A 21555-nucleotide genomic window follows, 5' to 3' on the forward strand; every position below is an offset into this window, starting at 1 on the left:
AGCTGGAACCCCAGGTCCAGCTGTATGCTGTGCATGGAGCCTGCTTGAGATTCTCTCCCTCCGCCTCTCCCTCTCCACTGCCCCACCTCTCTTCCTCTCTCTGGAGGGGAAAAAATGTATCAATGTTGGCTTGCCAGTTATAACAAAGTACCACACTAAAGCACGATGCTAATAAGAGGGGAAACTGGGGGTGGGGGTTGGGGGTACACCTGGGAACTCTCTGTTCTTTTCTCTCATTTTCTGTAAACCCTAAACTGCTCTTAAAATTAAAGCCTATTTGGGATGCCTGAGTGGCTCAGGTGGATAAGGATCTGCCTTCGGCTCACGTCTTGATCCTAGAGTCCTGGGATTGAGTCCCATATCGGCCTCCCTGCTCAGTGAGGAGTCAGCTTCTCCCCCTGCCTACCACTCCCCCTGCTTGTGCTCTCTTTCTGACAAATAAATTAAAAATTAAAAAAATAAAGCCTATTGGTTAAAAAAAATCTTAAGTAACTAAAATAGAAAATATAAGTCAGCTTTGCGCAGTGGCAGTATCGTAGCCAATGAGGTTTATCCGAGGCGCGATTATTGCTAATTGAAAATATAAGTCAAATAATAAATCTCCCTTATTTGAAGTTTTTTGTTTTACTTCTTGGGGAAAGAGATGGGAACAAGCCAGGATGAGACTGTAAACATATATCAATGTAAACAACATCAATGTGGGGAGAATTGGCTCTTAACAGTATTATATTTTCCAATCCATGAACATAGTATGTTTTTCTGGAGATAGAAATGTTGGCATTCTCTCAGCAGTGTTTTGTAGTTGTCAGAGTAAAGGTGTTGAATTTTTTTTATTAAATTTATTCCTAAGTATTTTCTGGGTTTTAGGGTATGGCAAATGAAGTTATTTTTAAATTTTATGTTCCAATTTCTTGCCTCTACAATATACAATACCATTATTTTTGTATAAAAACTTTGTAACCTGTGAACTGCCAAAATCATTCATTCATAACTTGCCATTATTCATTCTAGAATTTCTATTCTATTTTTTAAAAGATTTTATTTATTTATTTATTTGACAGAGAGAGAGAGAGAGCACAAGCAGGGGGAGCAGCAGAGGGAGAGGGAGAAGCAAGTTCCCTGCTTGGGGCTCGATTCTAGGACCCTGGGATCATGACCTGAGCTGAAGGCAGATGCTTAACTGACTGAGCCAGCCAGGTGCCCTTATTCTGTTCTTTTTCTTTTTCTTTTTTTTTTAAGATTTTATTTATTTATTTGACAGAGAGAGAGATCACAAGTAGGCAGAGAGGCAGGCAGAGAGAGAGGAGGAAGCAGGCTCCCTGCGGAGCAGAGAGCCCGATGCGGGGCTCGATCCCAGGACCCTGAGATCATGACCTGAGCCGAAGGCAGCGGCTTAATCCACTGAGCACCCAGGAGCCCTATTCTGTTCTTTTTCATTGTTTTATTTCTATACCAAGATTTCTTCTTATTCAGTAGAAGCATACTTTCTTTTAGGTTCTTGAGCATAGTTATAACAACTATTTTTTACATCTTTTTTTTTTTTCTTGTTCCAATATATGGGTCATTTTGATGTTGGTCTCAGTTAACTGATTGCCTTTTCTCTTGAGAATGGGTCATATTTTCCTACTTTTTTTTTTTTGAGTAATGTTAGAGTGTATCCTGGATACACTGTAAAAAACTGGAGTCTGTTATGTTCCTCTGAAGAGCATCAATTTTTTTTCTTTTTTTTTTTAAAGATTTTATTTATTTATTTGACAGATAGAGATCACAAGTAGGCAGAGAGGCAGGCAGAGAGAGAGAGAGAAAGGAGGAAGCAGGCTCCCTGCCAAGCAGAGAGTCCGATGTGGGGCTCGATCCCAGGACCCTGGGATCATGACCTGAGCGAAAGGCAGAGGCTTTAACCCACTGAGCCACCCAGGCGCCCCAATTTTTTTTTTTTCTTGAGCAACCCATTAACTTGGTAAATTCTAACTGTAATCTCTATAAAACTCCGTCCTTTAAAATTTGTGCCTCAAATTTTAGTTGACATTTTTTAAGCTTAGCTGGGCTGTTTGGAGGGTACCCCATGCGGGTGTGGCATGGGAGGTCAGCTGGATATTTGAGCAGAGTTTATATAAAAATATTTGGAGTGCCCCCATGCTGGATCTCTCTTCTAGATTTATACCTTTCCTGTTGCTCTGCTATTTCACACCAGGAAGACTGGATCTTCCTCTGATGTTTTAGTTTTAGCTGCCCCTCTCAGCATGGGCTAGAACCTGCCCCCTCTTTCTTCTTAAGCAGGCTCCACTCCCAGCCGGAAGCCCGATGCCCCGCTAGATCTCAAGACCCTGAGATCTTGGTCTGAGCTGAAATCAAGAGTCAGCTGCTCAACCGACTGAGCCGCCCAAGCGACCCATTTCTTTTTTATCGAGTGTTAGTTTCCCTCCAGTTTCTGGTTGCTTCCCCCCCGCCCCTCAACTTTCCAGTGCCTTTAGGTAATTTTTTCTGTTTTATCCAGAGCTTATAATTGCTATCTACGATAGGGTTGGAATGTGAATCCCTGTGTCTGAATCCAAGCTTTTAATTATGGTAATGTACTGCCCCCTAGTGGCTGGAGGTGGAGAACTGGTTTGTGAAAGCCTGGGATAAATTTGTACAACTCTGGAGGCCGCATGTTTGAAAACATTTCGGATTTTTTTTTTCTCTTTTCAAATTTTCATTTAAATCCTAGTTAGAAACATTTTTCTAAATTCAAAATAATCAACAAATTACTTGTGCGGAATAGCTTATGACGGAAAGCCGAACAGCACCCTGTCACACTTAGTGCCTCTCCCCAGGTTTTTTATTGGGTTTTGTTTTTTTTTTTGGTCTTTTACACATTTTGCTTATTTTTAAGTTTTGGCAATATACCTATAGCATACAAAATTCTAAATGTACAAGATGTTATATGCTAAACATGAGTCTTTCTTCCACCAAGTTCGCCTCCTCACAGGCAGCCTGTATTTCTTTCCAGGGAGAAATTTACATAGATTTAGGCAAATATGTACAAACTGTTTTTCTTTTTAATAGAAAGGATAGCAGATGACTAACAATATTTTTTAACCTTTCTCGTTTCACATGACAATTTTTTTTAAAATCAGAATCCTCTGATTTTTGACTTTCATAATTTATTTTTTATTGAGATAATAAAGACTATATATTTAAATGTATTTATTTAAGTAACCTCTACACCCAACGTGGGACTCAAACTCATCGCCAGGAGGTCAAGAGTCACATGCTTCCCTAACTGAACCAGTCAGTGCAGGGGGAGGGTGCCCTGGGAATATATTTCGAAGACTTTCAATTCAGCCCATAAAGATCTAACTAGTTCTCCAATGACCACCACTGAGGCTGTTTCCAGTCTTTTAAATTTTGTTTAAAGATTTTATTTATTTGACAGAGCAGGACACAGCGAGATAGGGAACACAAGCACGGGGAGTCGAGAGGGAGAAGTAGGGTCCCCCCTGAGCAGGGAACCCGATGCAAGACTCGATCCCAGGACCCCAGGATCATGACCCGAGCCAAAGGCAGACACCTATTTGAGCCACCCAGGCGCCCTGTTTCTAAATGATGTTGCACAGAAGGTTCTAGCATATCTGGAATTTTCCATGAGTTTAATTGCAGATAAGTTCCTAGACGTGGAATTTATGAATTTGGTAGACGTTGCCAAATTGTCAAGCACATCTGTGAATTTCAGTAAGTTTTTATGGGAGTATAACATACGTGAGGTCCACAACTCAAGTGTTTGGTGAAATGAATTTTCACAAACCGTGCACACAGCTTGTAGCTAGTGTTCAGGTCAAGAAGCAGAATATCATCTCTCAGGCCCTAGCAGGGCCCAGACATGGCCTCCGCAAAGATAACCACTATCTTGATTTCAAACGGCACAGTTTTGCTTACTTACTTTAGAGAAGTGGAATCACGCTGCCTGGACTCGTGCTAGGGAGACGATTCCTTCCTTTTCACTCCACTGTGTGTGGCCCACAATTCATCTAGTCTGCTCATAAGCTTTTCAGTTATTCCCAGATTGCAAACAGAGCTGCTGTGAACTTTCTTTTTTCCTTCCTTCCTTTCTTCCTTTTTCTTTTCTTTCTCTTTCCTTCCTTCCTTTTTTCCTTCCCTCCCTCCTTCCTCTTTTTTCTTTCTTTCCTTCCTTCCTTCTTTCCACCTACCTTTCTTTCTTTCTTTCTTCTTTTCTTTGTTTCTTTTCTTAGGAAAGTGAAGCTACCAAACCCAGGTGTTTTTTAAATTATTTTTTTTATTTTTTAAAGATTTTATTTATTGGGCACCTGGGTGGCTCAGTGGGTTAAAGCCTCTGCCTTCAGCTCAGGTCATGATAGCAGGATCTTGGGATCAAGCCCCTGCACCAGGCTCTCTGCTCAGCAGGGAGCCTGCTTCTCCCTCTCCCTCTGCTTGCTGCTCCCCCTGCTTGTACGCACACTGTGTGTCAAATAAATAAAATCTTAAAAAAAAAAAAAAAAGATTTTACCTTTAAGTAATCTCTCAAACCCAACATGGGGCTCAAACTCAAGAGATCAAGAGTCACACACTCTTCTGACTTGAGCCAGCGGGGCGCCCCGTACTGTGAACATTCTCGTTCGTGTTTTCTTGGGCATGTGTGTGCATCTGTTGAGTGTGTATGTCAGCGGAGTGAGATCGCAGGGCCACGGGATCCACGTATGTTAAGCTTTGACGGGTTTTGGCCAAATTACTGCTCCAGTATCCATGCCTACCAGCAGGGTAAAAAAAAAAAAAAATGTTTTCTCCAGAAGGAACTTCTGAACTGAACTGTTTGTTTTCAGTTCTTTCTTCAGTGGCCCCCCACATATCTGGATGAGGGTGGTTTGAATCCGCGTGATTTTGAAAGCAGCCGGGGAGAAGCAACTAGTGTTGGGCCTCTAATGATAATGGTATCAGATCTTCCTTTTTTTTTTTTTTTTTAAAGATTTTATGTATTTATTTGACAGAGAGAGAGAGAGAGATCACAAGTAGGCAGAGTGGCTTGCAGCAGAGGGAGAGGGAGAAGCAGGCTCCCCACTGAGTAGGTAGTGAGGCGGGGGCTCCATCCCAAGACCTGACCCGAAGGCAGATGCTCAACCAACAGAGCTTCCCAGGTACCCCAGATCTTCTGATATTGAAAACAAGCAAACAAACAAAAACCCATAACAGCGCCTGGGTGGTTCCCTCAGTTCAAGCGTCTGATTCTTGATTTCGGCTCAGGTCATGATCTCAGGGTTGTGAGATGGAGCCGCGCATGGTGCCCTGAGTTGGAACTTAAGATTTTCTCTCTCTCCCTTCCCTTCTGCTCTTTCCCCCATCACCCGTCTCTTCCTCTAAAAAAAAAAAAAAAAAAAAAAAAAAAGAAAGAAAGAAAGAAAAAAGAAAAAGAATTTCAGTTTTCTGTACCCTCCGTGAGCCGGTTGAGGCTGGGGCCCTGTAGGAAGGTGCTGCTGGAGGTAAGCCCTGCCTCCCCTTTCTTGCTCTCAGCTTTAGACCTGTCTAAAGCTGTCTCTGGAGCCTCTGCTAGGAAGAGGCATCCTTTTTTCCCACTTCTCTCCCTCCTGCTGCTATAGCTGAAGCTGTGGTCAGACTCTTGCTTCCTCTCCTTGTCACCTTCAGAACCTCAAAGGAAACTTTCTTGGAGCGAGGACTTGGGCACATACCCCATCGCCTCTTCCCCACAGAGGGTGTCTCGAAGGGCCTGTGAATCAGTGAGATTTGGGTTCCTTGTGGAAACAAAGGTGCAAGACTGGGAATCCTTGAAGCTCTTATTTATTTATTTTTATCTTATATTTTATATTTATTTTTAAAGATTTTATTTGACAGAGAGAGATCACAAGTAGGCAGAGAGGCAGGCAGAGAGAGAGGAGGAAGCAGGCTCCCCGCTGAGCAGAGAGCCTGATGCAGGACTCGATCCCAGGACCCTGAGAGCACAACCTGAGCCGAAGGCAGAGGCTTAACCCACTGAGCCACCCAGGTGCCCCAATCACTCCTTGAAGCTTTTATTTGGGGTACAGTCTGAACACACATGAGCAAGATGGGCATCCCTGAGGGGGTTGAGGGAGAACCGGAAGGACCCAGGGGTGGTTGTGGGCTCTTGAGAAAGAGGTTGAGGATTGGGGGCATTTAGGGACCAAGGGGGTGACTTTAAATACTCTGGGTAGAAACCGTTAGGTGGGAGTTTGTTAAGGGGCAGAGGTTTCTGGGGTACCAGTGTGGGATTACCTAGGGGAGGAAGGGCTGGGGTGGGTAGGTCTCTGCAGGTGGCTGACTTCTAAGTGAACTTGGCTTCTGCTACAGCTTTGGGCAGACTGCTGACTCTGTGGGCTCTTCTGTGAATGGGTACAAACGTCCTTCTTCCAGGACTGTGGCCCAGACTCAAGAGAACCGTAGATTGACAGGCCTTAATGGGCTCCTTGAATGGCAGCTTCGACCAGTTTCCAGGGATTGGGGTCCCGAGAGTAGGGTGTGAGGCCCCTTAGGGACAAAAGGAAGGTTCTAGAAGTGTTTAAGAGAGCAAATTCTGGGTGTGGGGGGCTCTCCAGGGTGCAAGGGCGATACCGTCCACCCTCTTGCTACAGCCTTCCTCCATAGCCAAGGGCAGTGAAGGATACTTCCTGGTCCCCTGAATCGGGTCTGGGCATTAGATGAGACCTTTTACTTTTACAGAAGTGAAAAGGTCGAGCTTGTTCACTGAACAGAATGGTATGTGCACTGAGAGGTCATGCTGGTTGAAAACACCGAAGTGTGTACCTATGTGGAGAAAGATCTGGAAGGATCTGCTCGGGGAGGAAGGAATGCGAAGGCTTGATCTTTCTGATCTCTGCCTGACTCTATGCTCTGCCTTGCACACTGCCCAGGGTTGCTTTTGGGACCCAATGGTCATTAAAAGCAAAGCTCTGAGCGCCGCCCCTATGCTCCCAGCCAGGCCAACTGCAGGCAGGCCGGCCAGGCCCCATGCTCTGCAGCTTCCTGGCCCTTGTAGGCTGTGCTCCTCACCCCTGCCAGATCCTGTGCACCCCCCTCCCCCCGCCCGGCCCAGCCTATGCCATGCTCGGGAGGAGGGCTTTCTTCTTGCTCTTGGCCTCTGCAGTGGTGTCAGAGAGGACGGCTCCCGACTGCCTTCTCTAGACTGGGTCCCAGGGGCCTGCTCTCAGCACACGGCTTTCAGAGAGGCTATCCCGGGAGATCTCACCGGCTTCCAGTGTGGCATAAGGCAGAAAGATGCAGGGGACTTTCTACTTAGCCTGTTCAAGTGACGCCTTCGTGCGCTCGCGCTTTGCACTGGGACTTCGCGCCACTCTTACTCAGTGTTGATGCTGCGCGTGTGCACTGACTCCAGGTTTTACTCCTAACATCAGACCACCTTTAACATATTAGCCCGCGCCTTCAGATTCGGGTCGCTGCAGCAGGCACAGGCTGGAGGGCTGCCCAGGGGGGCCCCACGGCTCCAGCGCAGCCAAGGAAGGCACCATGAGGCCAATGAGTCCCAGCCCGTTTATTTGGTCTCCCTTGCACTCAGGCCTGCATCACCGGCCTCGACTTCTCAGCCTGCAGCTTCACTCCGGAGCCCGCGAAGCCTGTACCGCCCTGGGGAGGTGGGGACAAGGCCAAGTTCGGGGCAGGTCGGGCTGCAGGGGGGTAGAAGAGTCCTAAACCCTATAAGGTAAGGCAAGACCCGGGTGGAAGGGCGCGGGCGGGCCTGTGGAGGAGGCTGGCCTCCCGGGAGGGGCGTGGGGGGGGAGAGGAGGGGGCGGAGGGGACGGGGCCTAGGCCAGCGCAGCGGCCGCGGCTCACCCGCTGCAGCACGATGATGTCGCGGTCTGTCAGCTTCTCCCCATTCACGGGGTCTACCATGTCTTTCCGAATCAGCTTCTCCACGCACTCCAGGGTGACCACAGCCCCACTACGGGGAGCATGAGGGTCGTGGCTCCTATCAGAGGCTCCGCCCCCAAGAAGGAGTGCCACACCCCCGAGCCCCGCCCCGCCCCGCCAGTCCTCCCCCTGGTGACTCTCGGTACTCACGAGGGCCGCAGCACGGCGCAAGGCGTGGCGTTGCTCAGGCTGTCGCGGGTCACAGCGCACACGTAGCGTTCACTGCGTGTGATGAGCCCGACGCGGTCCACGGAGCTGTCGAGCGGCGTGAAGCGCACGGGGGTCAGGTCTGACATGCGCAGTGGCTTCCCGGACATAGGGCAGGTCACGATGCGCGACTGGGCAGGACAGAAGGGAGGCAGGGTCAGCGGGCAGGGCTGGGGTCAGGTGTAGTTAAGGACTGTGGGGGGAGGTGTGGGGGGTGGTGCCAGGCAGGGAAGAGACCTGGGGGCTTCTGGCCCTCTGGGCCCAAGTGGGCCCAGGACGCTAGGGATGCTCACAGGCTTCTCCAGCTTAGTGGCCTTGGCCTCGGGGGTCAGCGACGGGATCCAGAAGCTGGGCAGCGCTTTGTCCTTGTCCTTGCTTGTGGGGCCTGCACTGGACCCAGGTTGGGCATCATCTGCCAGGGGAAATGGGTCGAGCTGCCACACCTGGGGAGGCACCCGGCCCCGCAGGACCCCCACTCACTTGCAAGTCTGCTCCCCCTCACCTGGGCTGTTCCCAGATGCAGCCTTGGGCGTGAAGGGGTTGAGGGGTCGGCTCACGATGGCTGCCTCCTTCTCCAGGAAGCCCCGCACCTGGTCCTGGGCCGCAGCCCGCTGCAGCTCCTTCTGCTCCTCCCGCCGGGCCCCCCGCTGCTTCTCGAAGGCCTGTGGACAGCCAGAAAAAAGTGGACTGTGCGTCTCCCTGCGGGTTGTGAGTCTGACGGTGGCTCTTCCCATTTCACAGGTGGGTAAACTGAGGCCAACAAAGGGGACAATCCTGGTACTGTTCCCAGAGGCTGGTGACTGCCAGGGTGTGAACCTTTATTATGCTGTGATCTACGGTTTGGCTCTGCTGTCCTTGCTTGTCCTTTCCCCTCCGGCAGGGCACAGAGGTCATCTCCCATTGAGCTGGTTTGGGACTCAGTGGCTTCTCTATTTCCTAGGCAGCAGAGCAGTCAGCCGCTTGGCAGGAGACAGATGCCCAGACTTAAACCTTGCCTCTGTCACTGATGAGCTCTGTGGCTTCCAGTAAGCGCTGTGACTTCTGGTCTGTTACGTCTGTAAAACAGGCTAACAACCGCGACCTACCTCGCAGGCTCACCGGGTTATGCAGGATGATTTTTGGAAACGCTTAAAACCTTGCCTGGCACATAGCAAGCGCTCCATAAACGTACCTGTGGGCCATGTTCTATTTTAGAGTGTAGGTACTACAGATCCCGTCCTGCCCTGGAGATGAGTTCCAGGAGTGTGAGGAGCAATTAACATTGGCCGAGCCTGGGCTGCGCAGGTGGTGTGGGTGTGCGCATGTGCGGACGCAGGGATGCTGGGCTGAGATCTGAGACTGGCCTGCGTCCGCCACCCCGGGTGGGGGAGGAGAACGCTGCAGGTGTCTGCTGCTGGGGGGGAGGGGTGTCTGGCATGGTCACGGTGATGAGGGAGCACCCAGGCAGCCACTAGACCATGCGGGGGCTCACGGCCCCGGGGAAGCCACTCGCTCAAGACTGATGGCTCAACAAGAATCGGCCCTCCGTGTTTCTAGAGGTCTGGGAAGCCTGGCCCGGAAAGGAGGGCGGCAGGCCAGCTGTGCCACAAACACGGAGATAAACGGGGTCCTTCCTGTCCACGAAAATAGTTCACCCATGGGAAGTGGGCGTGGCTCCAAGTAAAGGCCCTTTAAATTCTGATCTGTGCGCGTCTCCCGCCTGCCCTGCACTGCCCGATTTAGCCCCATCAGCCCATTTTGGAGCGACTGAAATGAAGGCCCAGAGAGATGAGGTGACATCAATTCTCTCAACAAGCATTCGCAGAGAACCTAGGGCCGGGGGCGGGCAAGAGATCTGTGGGGGAAGTGGACACGTGTTGGCCTCAGACAGAATCACAACCCAACACGTGTCAAGAGAAGCGGGGGCAAGGGCAGACCCTGGGGGACTCAGCACTAGCAGGTCAGAGGAGGCAACTCCTGGGCTGATACCTGCGGTAGAAGAATTTAACCGGAAGTGGGAGGGGGTGGTGCACCAGGCAGCTGGAAGAGCGAGGGAAGGCTCAGAGGGAAAAGGAACTCAGTATATGTGCTGCCGAAGGGAGCACGGGAAAAGGAACTCAGAAAGGAAGCCCAGGGTGGGTCTGCTTATGAGCTCAGCATCAGATCCGCCTGCCCCTCCCCCGTCCCACCCTCATCCCCATCACCTTCATCTGCCTGGCGATCTCCTTCTTCTGGTGCAAGATGTACTCCAGGATTGCCTCCCGTTCATACAGGTAGCCATCCGGGCTGTGAGGACAGGACAGGGTGAGAAGTGTCGGCTCCCTGCCTGGGCACCCATTAACGCCTCTTACAGGGAGCAGGTCACTGGGTGCTCGGCACAGCTCCCTAACCCCAACCCTAAGGTATTCTTTTCCACACCCCATGGAACACATTAGGATCATGCCTGTCTCGGATGAGCACACTGAGGCTCTGAGAGGTGAAGGGGCTTGCCCAGGGTGCCCCGGCTATGGGGGCGACCAGACCCCCGCATGCGGCCCCCTCCATGCAGGCCCCCAGCTCACGTGACAACAGGGTCATGGCAGGGCTGCAGAGAGAGGCAGCAGCAGTCAAAGTCCTTGACAGCATCCCGGCTCAGTCGAATATTCTGGGTCCCGTAGCCCGAGGCCGCTGGGGACAGAGACAGAGGGATGGGGTGCCAGGAGATGTGGCCTTTGCCAAACCCCAAGAGAAAGGCACAGAGAGATCTTGGAGGCAGCAGGGAGTAGGGGGAAGGGGGAGGCGGCGGGGGGAACCTCTGAGAAACAAGCAGTCTGTGTGTCTCTGTGCTGTGGACAGGGGCACAACCCACAGGTTGGTGTTCATCCAGAGGGTAAGTGACAGACAGGCAAGCCCTGTCACGGAGGTAGCCAGGTAGAAAGGCTCACCACTGACTCCCCTCATCCCTCTGCCCCAACTCAAGGGCCTATATCTCTCTGGGCCTCAGTTTCTGCTGCTGGAACACAGCCATGACAATGGCGATTCAATTCCTTCCTCAGTGAGTGGTTGGGAGTCTTAGGTGAGGTCACATACAGAAGTGCCCATTACAGAGAGGTAGAGCGGGGATGGTGACTTCAAGAGACATTTGTCCCCCTCCCAAACCCCATACCTGTGTCCTTCTTCTTCTCGTGATAGGTGTAGACGGCTCCTGCTGTGCAGTTCTTGCCATGCCGTGTCATCCTGAGGGACGGAGGGGACAGTTGTGAGGCTGTGGTGGAGGGAGGAGGGGGCCCTCATAGCTGATCTGCCCCTGCCCCCCGCCAGCTGGGAAAACTGGGCGTGGGTCAGGGGAGGACATTATTTATTTATTTATTTTAAACAAACTGCTGGAGGGGCCACAGAATAAGATTTAATGGGCTGTTTCTTCTCTGATCTGCATTTTATTTAATTTTTTAAATTTTATTTTATTTATTTATTTGACAGAGATCACAAGTAGGCAGAGGGGCAGGCAGAGAGAGAGAGAGGGAAGCAGGCTCCCTGCTGAGCAGAGAGCCCGATACAGGACTCGATCCCAGGACCCTGAGATCATGACCTGAGCCGAAGGCAGCGGCTTAAACCACTGAGCCACCCAGGCGCCCCTCTTCTTTAATTATTTTTAAAGATTTTATTTAATTATTTGATGGAGAGCACGCGCACGAGTGGGGGTAGGAGCAGAGGGAGAAGTGGGCTCCCTGCCTGCCGCGGGGCTCGATCCCAGCACCCTGAGATCATGTCCTGAGCTGAAAGCAGACATGTGACTGACTGAGCCAGTCAGGCACCCCCAGGGAGGAAGACGCATTTGACTTTGAAAAAGACCCACACTCTGCTTGCAAGCATTGGAGGGGGTGCGCGTGAGTTACTCCGAGGCGGTAGAGGGAGGGTGATCTGAAATCCGAAAAAAGTTGTAGCGGCAGATGAGGCTGAGTGTGTCTCCTGACACACATGGGGGAAGCAAGGGGCCTCGGAGAAGTTCCGTTCGGGGTGGGAGTATGTGTGTGTGTGCGTGCTTTGTGGATGCCCACAGGCTCACACAACTGAGTGCTGTCCTCTTTCTCTGGGGTGGGCGAGAGCCTCCGTAAGCAGAGGTGAAATCCACATTCTGCTCCAACTGTTGCCTAATGTTACCAACTGCACCGGAAAAAATTCACAGCATTGAAACGACCCTCCTAGCAGGGCTGACTGCACACTGCAGTGGGGACAGTGGACAGGGTCAGCCGTCTGGAACACAGGCTGGTGTTCGGAACGTTAGCAAAGGAAGCACGGGCAACTCTGCACTTGGGTGACGTGCCCCAAAGACATCGTCGGAGACATCTGCACGGGAGCATGCCCACAGATGTCCACAGCGGTCTCATTTGCACCGGAGGGGACTCCAAGGCAAATGGACCTCCCTCCCTGGGAGAATGGGGGCTGACGCGCCCTGCCTGGAGACCACCCAGCTGGCGGGACGCAACTCGCTGGACGTGTGCGAGGCATCGTGGGTAGATGTTAGGGCAATACTGGGTATGAAAAATAAGGGGAAGAAAGTAAGAAATGAAACAGGATCGCTGCCAGTCTACACGTGCCCAAGGTGGTACTTTTTTTTTTTTTAAGATTTTATTTATTCATTTGACACACAGAGAGAGAACGAGAGAGAGCACAAGCGGGGGACACTGCAGAAGGAGAGGGAGAAGCAGACTCTCTGCTGAGCAGGGAGCCCGACTCGGGGCTCGATCCCAGGGATCATGACCGGAGCTGAAGGCAGATGTTAATCGACTGGGCCACCCAGGCGCCCCAAGACGATACATTTTATTTTTTTTAATTTATTTTTTTTTAAAGATTTTATTTATTTATTTGACAGATAGAGATCACAAGTAGGGAGAGAGGCGGGCAGAGAGAGAGAGAGAGGAGGAAGCAGGCTCCCTGCCAAGCAGAGAGCCCGATGCGGGGCTCGATCCCGGGACCCTGGGATCACGACCTGAGCGAAAGGCAGAGGCTTTAACCCACTGAGCCACCCAGGCGCCCCCCAAGACGATACATTTTAAAGAGCATACAAAGGAGGGTACACACTGTGCAGACGGGGTAGGGACTGACCAAGGGCTTCAGGTTATAGGGATCAAGGATTGGGCAAGATGACCTTGAGTCCAGGGTTAGCCATTTCCTTTCCCTGAGCTTTGGCTTAATTTGGCAAAAAGTGGGGATAACCGCGGGATCTAGCTGACAGGACCGGACTGCCGTGAGAACTGTGTGAGTTGCTCGGAACCCGGCACACGACGGGTGTTGGGGAAATATTCTCTCCACCTCTCTGGCTGCAAGAAAGATCCAGAAGGCCGGCATGGGGGTAGGGGTGGGTGTGGGGGCGTAACCGAGGGCTCCCAGGATGCAAAAAGCAGTCTGTCTTTATGTCCCTCTTCTGGTTGCCTTCGGAAACTTGGCTTTCACATTGAGAACTTGAACTGCAAACCTCTCTTTGAACCGTGGATCTCGCTCTCCCCCTACCGGCTGGCATCTGCCCTCAGGAGCCAATTTCTGGTCCTTGGTATAGGGACAGAATAGACGCATTGACCTTACGGATGCAGTCTGATGCGTTCGGACAAACGTATCTGCCCTCGTGGCCACCACCCCAGCGGCTGTCACAGTGCTGCCTGCGGGAGTTAACCTTGGTGAACCATGCCAGTGTAACCCACAGAACCTCCTCTGACTTTCCCTCTTCCCCCAAGCTTTTGAGCAAGTGTCCAGCACCTGCTGTCTCCCCTGGCTCACCTGCCGCCTGCTTCTCCCCGGAGCCCTCGGGGTTCCGCCCCAGCCCCCCACCCCCACTGTCACTCCCGAAGGTCGCGCTGACCTCCTCCTGGACAAATTCTCCGCTCTATTCTTAGTCGTCAACTGCCTTGACCCTCTGCAGTATTTGGCACTGGGATGCTTGTCTTGTGGCCAAACAACTGGGGTTTCTATGCTCTTCGGCTTCATGGCCAGGGACACTTTCCCTCCAAGAGTGAGAAGAGCAGCTACAGAGGGAGCATCTTTTTTTTTTTAATTGGCCAGGCAATGATAGCAACAGTCTCTGACGGTCCGGGGACCCTGGTGGGGGGTTCCCTAAGATGCTTTCAGTGCGTCCACAAACTATATCCGTAATAAAACTAAAATGTGTTTGCCTTTGTGACTCTTATTCTCTCACAAGGGTACACTGGAGTTTTCTGGAGACTGTGTGACATGAGGATGTCACTGCTCTGACTAACTGAATGTGTGCTTTCGTGTCCCTGGGTTTAAAGATTTTTTTTTTAAAGATTTTATTTATTTATTTGACAGAGAGACAGAGAGAGAGGGAACACAAGCAGGGGGAGTGGGAGAGGGAGAAGCAGGCTTCCCACGGAGCAGGGAGCCTGACGCGGGGTTGGATCACAGGACCCTGGGATCATGACCTGAGCTGAAGGCAGAGGCTTAACTGACTAGGCCACCCAGGCGCCCCCTAAAAGATTTTTACTTTTAAGGACTCTCAATGTGGGGCTTAGACCCACAACCCTGAGATCAAGAGTCGCACACTCTACTGTCTGAACAAGCCAGGCGCCCCACGAATATACTACTTTCAATGGATGAATTTTGTGTTACGGGAATTATAACTCAAAAACGAAAAATTTTTTAGCATCAGTTTTAATTTCTGATACAGCAAATATTGATAGGTAGAGCTCACAGAAACGGAAGTTCTCGGGAGTCCTCAATGACTTTTAAGACATTGAGACCAAAGAGTTTAAGAACCGCTGGCCAAGGGTTGAAGGGCTGCCAGGCAGCAGGGCCAGGATTTCTCTGGAAGTTGAGCTCTCCATCCACCGCTCTGTACTGTCTCCTCATTAAGGCCAATTCCAAAATAGAAAATGGAACTACTGCCATCTGCTGTTACTGGTGTTTCAGAGAGGAACTATCCAAAACGACAGCCACTCATCAGCGTGCCCGCTTTCCTGGGCAGAAGACAGGCTCCCGGGATCCCCCAGCTAGGAACCCACAGAGCCAGGATTCGAACCCAGGCAAGCAGCCTGTGGGGCCGCCTTCTTGACCACATGGCAACTGTCAGTCCTCCCAGGAAGGGAGTACAGGCCAACCCATTCCCTTTCTGTACGGAGGCTTCACACTCTGGAGTGCATTTTCGTCTTTCAGGCCGTTTCAATTCAGACATGAAATTTTCATTGGAAACCCGTGACCTCCATTTAGGTTTCGGGATTTCCCGCTGCAAAGGTACATTCGTATATCCCCTTTGTTCCAAGCACACTTAAAAGCTTTCCAATAACTGAATCAAATGTTGGTGCTACAATTTAAATGAATGAAAATGAGGGGCCTCTGGGTGGCTCAGTCGGTTGGACAGAGCTGCCTTCAGCTCTGGTCATGCTCCCATGGATCCTGGGATGGATGCCTGTCAGGCTTCCTGCTCGGCGGGGAGTCTGCTTTTCCCTCTTCCTGCCCCACCCCCAGTCCTCAGATGAATAAATAAAATCTTAAAAAACCTAAACTGAACCAGAAAATCCAGTCCCTCAGTCAAACTAGCCACTGATCCAAGTGCTTTCCAGGCTCCTGCTCGAATAGCACTGTGCTGAGATGGGACTTTAAAAAAACTGGGGCCACAGCACTACTGACCCACTGACGATTCCGTAATATCATTTACTCTCTGTCTGGTGTTCAAATCACTGCTTCTCTCCCAGCTATCTTTTCCTGCAGTTGGTTTGCTTGAATCCTGACCCAGGAGTCCTTAACCTTTTTGGTGGGGCCGGTGGTCCCTTCCAGAACCTAGAGAATGCGCCACACCCACTCCGAAAATGGCGTGTGTCTGGCCATTCCAGAGGTATGGAGGCTTCTGTGTTAAAGGAAAACCACCGGCGCCTGGGTGGCTCAGTGGGTTAAGCCTCTGCCTTCTTCGGCTCCCGTCATGATCTCAGGGTCCTAGGATTGAGTCCCGCATTGGGTTCTCTGCTCCGCAGGGAGTCTGCTTCCCCCTCTCTCCCTGCCTGCCTCTCTGCCTATCTGTGATCTGTCAGTGTCAAATAAAGAAATAAAATCTTTAAAAATAAATAAATAAATATAGGAAAACCAAGAGGCTAATTACACTCAAGGAAACTGAAGACAGAAATAGGACACGATGTAAGCAGTACAGAGAGAGTTCCCTAAGGGCAAAAGTGAGCATGTGAGACTCTCTATTAAAAATGGCTAATGTGGGTCGCCTGGGTGGCTCAGTTGGTTAAGCGTCTGCCTTTGGCTCAGGTCGTGATCCCAGGATCCTGGGTTCCAGTCCCACATCAGGCTCCTTGCTCAGCAGGAAGCCTGCTTCTCCTTCTGCCTGCTGCTCTCACTGCTTGAACTCTCTCTCTCTCTGACAAATAAATAAAGTATTAAAAAAAAAATGGCTAATGTTTAGGGGCGCCTGGGCGGGCTCAGTCAGTTAAGCATCTGCCTTGGGCTCGGGTCTTGATCCCAGGGTCCTGGGATCAAGCTCCGCATCGGACCCCCTTGCTCAGCGAGGAGCCTGCTTCTCCCTCTCCCCACTGCTTTTGCTCTGTCTAACAAATAAAATCTTTAAAAAAAATAATGGCTGATGTTTAAAAAAACAAACAAGGCTGATGTTTATTTAAGAGGTTCGATGAACCTGGCCCTGTTCTAAGCATTTTACGCACATTAACTTCACCAAATCCCACAACCACACAAACGGCTGCTGCAAACAAGGACAAGGCTCAGAGAAGGTGCTCAACCCGCACCTGATATTTGGCCCAGGCATCTGAGTCTGTGGCCTTGACCATCAGCCTGAGGCACTGGGCCTGACTCTCAGTGTGGAATGGGACAGCTAGCTTATGCCTCGTCGCTCCCCTGGAAATTCTGTCCCCTTTCCCCTCCTAGACTCCACTGAGCAGCCCGCTCCTATGGGAAGCTTGTCTCTCCAGGCTGAACTAGGCGATCCTTGTGCTCTGATAATGCCCGGAGTTACCTCCAATGGAGCGGCTATCTCTTGGTATTTCTCCCTCCAGACTAGGAGCCCCTGGGAAGGATGGGCCCGGAAAGGACTCTCGTCTGGGTCGCAGCACTGCCTGGCACCTGGGAGGGCTCACACAGGTCGTGATAGGATCCGTTAGCTGCTGCCGACTCTTGATCTCAGGGTTGTCGGTTTGGGCCCTGTGTTGGGCTCTGTGCTAAGCATGAAGCCTACTTAAAAAAAAAAAAAAAAGAACAAAGAAAAAAAAGGGGGGGTGACTGCGTGGCTCAGCTGGTTAAGCATCTGACTTTGGCTCAGGTCATGATCCCAGGATCCCCTGCTCAGTGGGGAGCCTGCTTCTCCCTCCCCCTCTGCCATTCCCCCTGCTTGTGCTCGCTTTCTCTCCCTCTCTGTCTGTCAAATAAATAAATAAAATCTTTTTAAAAAATTATTTTATTAGGGGCGCCTGGGTGGCTCAGTGGGTTAAAGCCTCTGCCTTCACTCGGGTTATGATCCCAGAGTCCTGGGATCGAGCCCCGCATGGGCTCTCTGCTCAGCAGGGAGCCTGCTTCCTCCTCTCTCTCTGCCTGCTTCTCTGTGTACTTGTGATCTCTCTCTGTCAAATAAATAAATAAAATCTTTAAAAAAATAATAAAAGTTATTTATTTATTTGAGAGAGAGAGAGCGCGCGCAGGAGGAGGGGGAGGCGTGGAGGGAGAGGGAGAAGCAGACTCCCCGCACAGCAGGGAGCCTGACGTGGGTGGGACTCGATCCCAGGACCCTGGGATCATGACCTGAGCCAAACGCAGACACTCAAATCGACTGACTAAGCCACCCGGGCGCCCTTAAAAAGAAAATCTTGGGGCGCCTGGGTGGCTCAGTGGTTTAAGCCGCTGCCTTCGGCTCAGGTCATGATCTCAGGGTCCTGGGATCGAGTCCCGCATCAGGCTCTCTGCTTGGCGGGGAGCCTGCTTCCCTCTCACTCTCTCTGCCTGCCTCTCTGCCTACTTGTGATCTCTCTCATTCAAATAAAGAAATAAAATCTTAAAAAAAAAAAAAAAGAAAATCTTTAAAAACAAATAAATAAGGGACATCTGGGTGGCTCAGTCAGTAAGCGGCTGCCTTCGGCTCAGGTCACAATCCCAGCGCCCTGGGATGGAGTCTGCTTCTCCCTCTGCTTCTGCCTGCCTCTCCTCTCATGCTCTCTCTTTCTCTGACAAATAAATAAAGAAAATATTAAAAAAAAATAAAAACAAATAAGTAAATAAAATAAAACTGGGTAAAGGACCAGAATAAACATTTTCTCCAATGAAGACAGACAAATGGCCAATAAGCACATGAAAAAAAAAATTCCATCTCATTACTTATTAAGGGAACGCAACAGAAAAAACACAGTGAGACACCAGTTCATGGCCAGTAGCAGAATTTCAAACAAAAGGTCAGAGAACCACAGGTGTAGAGAAACTGGAACCCTCATGCACCAACAGTGGGAATGGAAGCTGAGGCAGCCACTTTGGAAAAGTCTGGAGGTTCCTCGAAAGCTGAAACATAGAGTTACTGTTTCATGCAGCATGTCCACTTTCAAGGAAAATGAAAACATGTCCACCCAAAAACTTGGACACAGACATTTGTAGTATTCAGAAGAGCCAAAAAGTGGAAACAACGCAAGTGTCCATCAACTGATGAATGAACGAACTATGGTATACCTTAGACTAAGGAACAGTATTCTGCCATAAAAAGAAAGTATTGATACATGCTACAGAATTAACCTTGAATTTAACCTTGAACCCGCATTAATCTTGAAAACATGATATTGAATGCAGTTAAAAAAAAAAAAAAAAGAAAGAAAGAAGTTTAAAAAAAAATCAATTTATGTAACCTGTCCAGACTGGGTATATCCACAGCGAGAGGAAATAGAGTAGGAGATATTAGTGCTGGGTGGAGGGGAGAGTGAGGGGGTATGACAGATCATGGGTACTGGGTTTCTTTTTGGAGTGATGAAAATGTTCTAGAACTGAATGTGGTGATGGCTGCACAGGTCTCTGTATATACTAAAGACCACTGAGGGGCACCTGGCTGGCTTAGTCAGCAGAGCATGGCGACTCTTGATGCCTGCATCATGAGTTCAAACCCTACCTCGGATGTGGAATTTACTTAAAAAGCAAATGACCAAACAAACAAAACCACCAAAAAAACCCCACCACCCCACTGAATTGTATACTTTTTTTAAAAAAAGATTTTACTTTAAAGTAATCTCTACACCCAAGGTGGGGCTAGAACTTACGGCCTCGAGATCAAGAGTTGCACACTCCTCCAACTGAGCCAGCCAGGCACCCATGAATTGTAGACTTTAAATGGGTGAACTATATAAATAAATCTGATTTTTGTTAAAAAACAAAAAAAAGTAAGTCAGCAGAATTTGGGTTTGGCCTGTTGACCCCTGGCATGGCGATCATAAGTAAAATGAGAGTACAAGGAAATAGACAAATTCATATCCAGGTGGGGTGATCAAGAGAGTAAGTGATCCAGTTTCTTTTATAAATCAATTATGCCAAGAAGAAAAAAGGTTGGGATGGAGGGGACTGTTCTAAATTAAGAGGAATTTGAGAAACATAACAGCAATAACTTGACTAGATTCTGATTCAAAAAAATGAAACTTTTTAAAAAGGCATTTTTGGCCCACAAGATTTGATTATCAACCAAGTAATGGGTCATATTCTAGAATTTTTGCTTTTGGAAAGTGTAATGATGGTATCGCGGTCATGTCAATGTCCCCTGTTTTTACACATGCATCCTTAAAGTTTGAGGGATGACATGTCACGATGGGTAGGATCTGACTTACATATTTAATTAAAACAGTATGTCAAGCCAGTATGGCAAAAAGATTACTAATCGGTAAATCCGGGTGGTACAGATACTTACATCATTCTTTCACTTTTATGTCAGTTTGAACAGTTTCTTTTTTTAAATTTCATTTAACAGAAAGCGAGGGGGGGGGGCGCACAAGCAGATGCAGTGGCAGGCAGAGGGAGGAGGAGACGCAGACTCCCCGCTAAGCAGGGAGCACTACCCGGGGCTCGATCTCAGGACCCAGAGTCATGACCTGAGCCGAAGACAGAGGCTTAAACGACTGAGCCACTCAGGCGCCCCAAGTTTGAACATTTTCATAACAGAACGTTAAAGTAAAACGCTTTGAGGTCCAAGTTCACACCGACTCAACAGCACCGTAGGGATGAGAACCAGGTCGGCCAGACCCCAGAACTCCACGGACGAAAAGGTTAAATCCTACACCAAGTAAGAGAAAGCACGGGCTGTCGAAAAGGTGCAAAGGCGGCGGCCCGCGGGGGCACAATCTTCTCGCCCTCCCTGTCACAGTCTGGGAAACTGAGGCAGGTAAGGGATCCGTCTTCCTCAACTCCTACTCCTTAGGAACTCCCCCCCCCCTTCCAACCAAGAGTCCCAGTCTCCCCTTCCCCTGGGACCCCCGGCCCACCGCCGTCTACCGTAGAATACCAACTCTCAGTTGAACTGGCGGATGGAGGCTTGGCTACCTCCAGGAGTTCCTGGGAGATGTAGTTCAGCTTCAAACTTGGAGGCCTGGAGGGCTCTATTCATGATTGACAGGGAGTCGGGAATTCGAAATCCTATCCCGGTCTCCCTCAGGACCCCAGAAGTCCAGCCCGCGGAAAGGCAACACTATCCCGCCACCGCCTGGAACTCACCTTACAAACGACTCTTCGTTCTTTCGTTGCTTCTTCAACTGTGCCCCTACACCGGAAAGGAGGGCTATTTTCCTCTCTCCGCTTCGCCCACTTCCGCCCGGCAAAAACAACCGGAAGTACAGCTGCCCCGAGTTACCTCGTCTGACTTGGTAAGTCCTCCGTTCTTCTTTCCCTCCCTCCGGAAACGGGAGTAGCAACCTGAAGGTTCCGGTTACTGCAACCGGCGTGAATATGGGGTGCGCTTAGTATACACTAGGCATTTCCCCGGGCGGGCGGTTATCCTGCTTAGGCCCAGGCTTTGCGTCTCTCCAAGTCCGAATTTAAGGATTAACCACTTCGTCCAGAGATTGGGAAATTCATTCCCCCAAGTGTATCAAACTCTTGCGACATGTTGAGAGACAATTGAGAAGGGACAATTCTTCTGTTCCCACTTTGTAAGGAGAGCAGTTGAGAAATCAGAAGTCAAACCCTTCAGATCACCTCAGGAAATAGGAACTGACTACAGCATCGCCCACCTACCCCCAGGAACCAAGGCATACTTACATTTGCCGCCAGTTTTTAGCTATCTAGCTATCTGGAGAACCTCGATATTTATTTCCTAGCTCGCCAAGGGAAACTTCCATCTCAGAGAGACCAAAAAGGGAAGAAGTACATATCCAATCCCCTAAGTGCCTCTCCTAAGTGCCTCCATGGTGTCGGAGACCCTGGCTTCCCTCAGGACTCTCTGGACCTTGGGCCCTTCCTTCTAAGGTCCCTTTAAATACTTTGTCCCTTACCTGAGTCCCGCCCAGGGCAGGTAATCACAAACCCCGC

General features: G+C 50.0%; 1 protein-coding gene and 1 pseudogene across 7 annotated transcripts; one reads left to right on the forward strand and one right to left on the reverse strand.

Moving 5' to 3' along the window:
- The first annotated feature begins 513 nt into the window (after nucleotides 1-513).
- On the forward strand, nucleotides 514-638 carry LOC123931971 (annotated as a pseudogene).
- A 6863-nt stretch (nucleotides 639-7501) lies between these two features.
- LOC123931108 (nitric oxide synthase interacting protein) lies at nucleotides 7502-21472 on the reverse strand. 7 transcript variants are annotated; one of them, XM_045987890.1, is made up of 11 exons: nucleotides 21286-21472; nucleotides 20879-20956; nucleotides 20743-20788; nucleotides 11225-11295; nucleotides 10641-10746; nucleotides 10284-10365; nucleotides 8603-8762; nucleotides 8394-8512; nucleotides 8044-8231; nucleotides 7816-7924; nucleotides 7502-7608 (listed from the first exon to the last, which is right to left on the reverse strand). In XM_045987890.1, the coding sequence occupies exons 4-11, from the start codon at nucleotides 11292-11294 to the stop codon at nucleotides 7537-7539; spliced, it is 906 nt and encodes a 301-aa protein (XP_045843846.1). In that variant the 5' UTR covers nucleotide 11295; nucleotides 20743-20788; nucleotides 20879-20956; nucleotides 21286-21472; the 3' UTR covers nucleotides 7502-7536. The 7 variants fall into 7 exon arrangements, with proteins under 7 accessions (XP_045843846.1, XP_045843845.1, XP_045843843.1 ...); XM_045987889.1 differs by lacking the exon at nucleotides 21286-21472 and adding an exon at nucleotides 17036-17250 and having other exon boundaries at nucleotides 20879-21268; XM_045987887.1 differs by having other exon boundaries at nucleotides 20743-20956.
- Nucleotides 21473-21555: the final 83 nt, after the last annotated feature.

This window comes from Meles meles, chromosome 19, assembly GCF_922984935.1.
Source record: "Meles meles chromosome 19, mMelMel3.1 paternal haplotype, whole genome shotgun sequence".
Lineage (NCBI taxonomy): Eukaryota > Metazoa > Chordata > Mammalia > Carnivora > Mustelidae > Meles > Meles meles.

Bases quoted from the DNA above. Each gene is read 5' to 3' on its own strand.
- LOC123931108 (XM_045987884.1), bottom strand. The intron at 8,232-8,393 runs GTGAGCATCCCT...TGTCCTGCCCAG, and splicing joins CCACTAAGCTGGAGAAGCCT to TCGCGCATCGTGACCTGCCC. The intron at 7,609-7,815 runs GTGAGCCGCGGC...CCACCTCCCCAG, and splicing joins ACATCATCGTGCTGCAGCGG to GGCGGTACAGGCTTCGCGGG.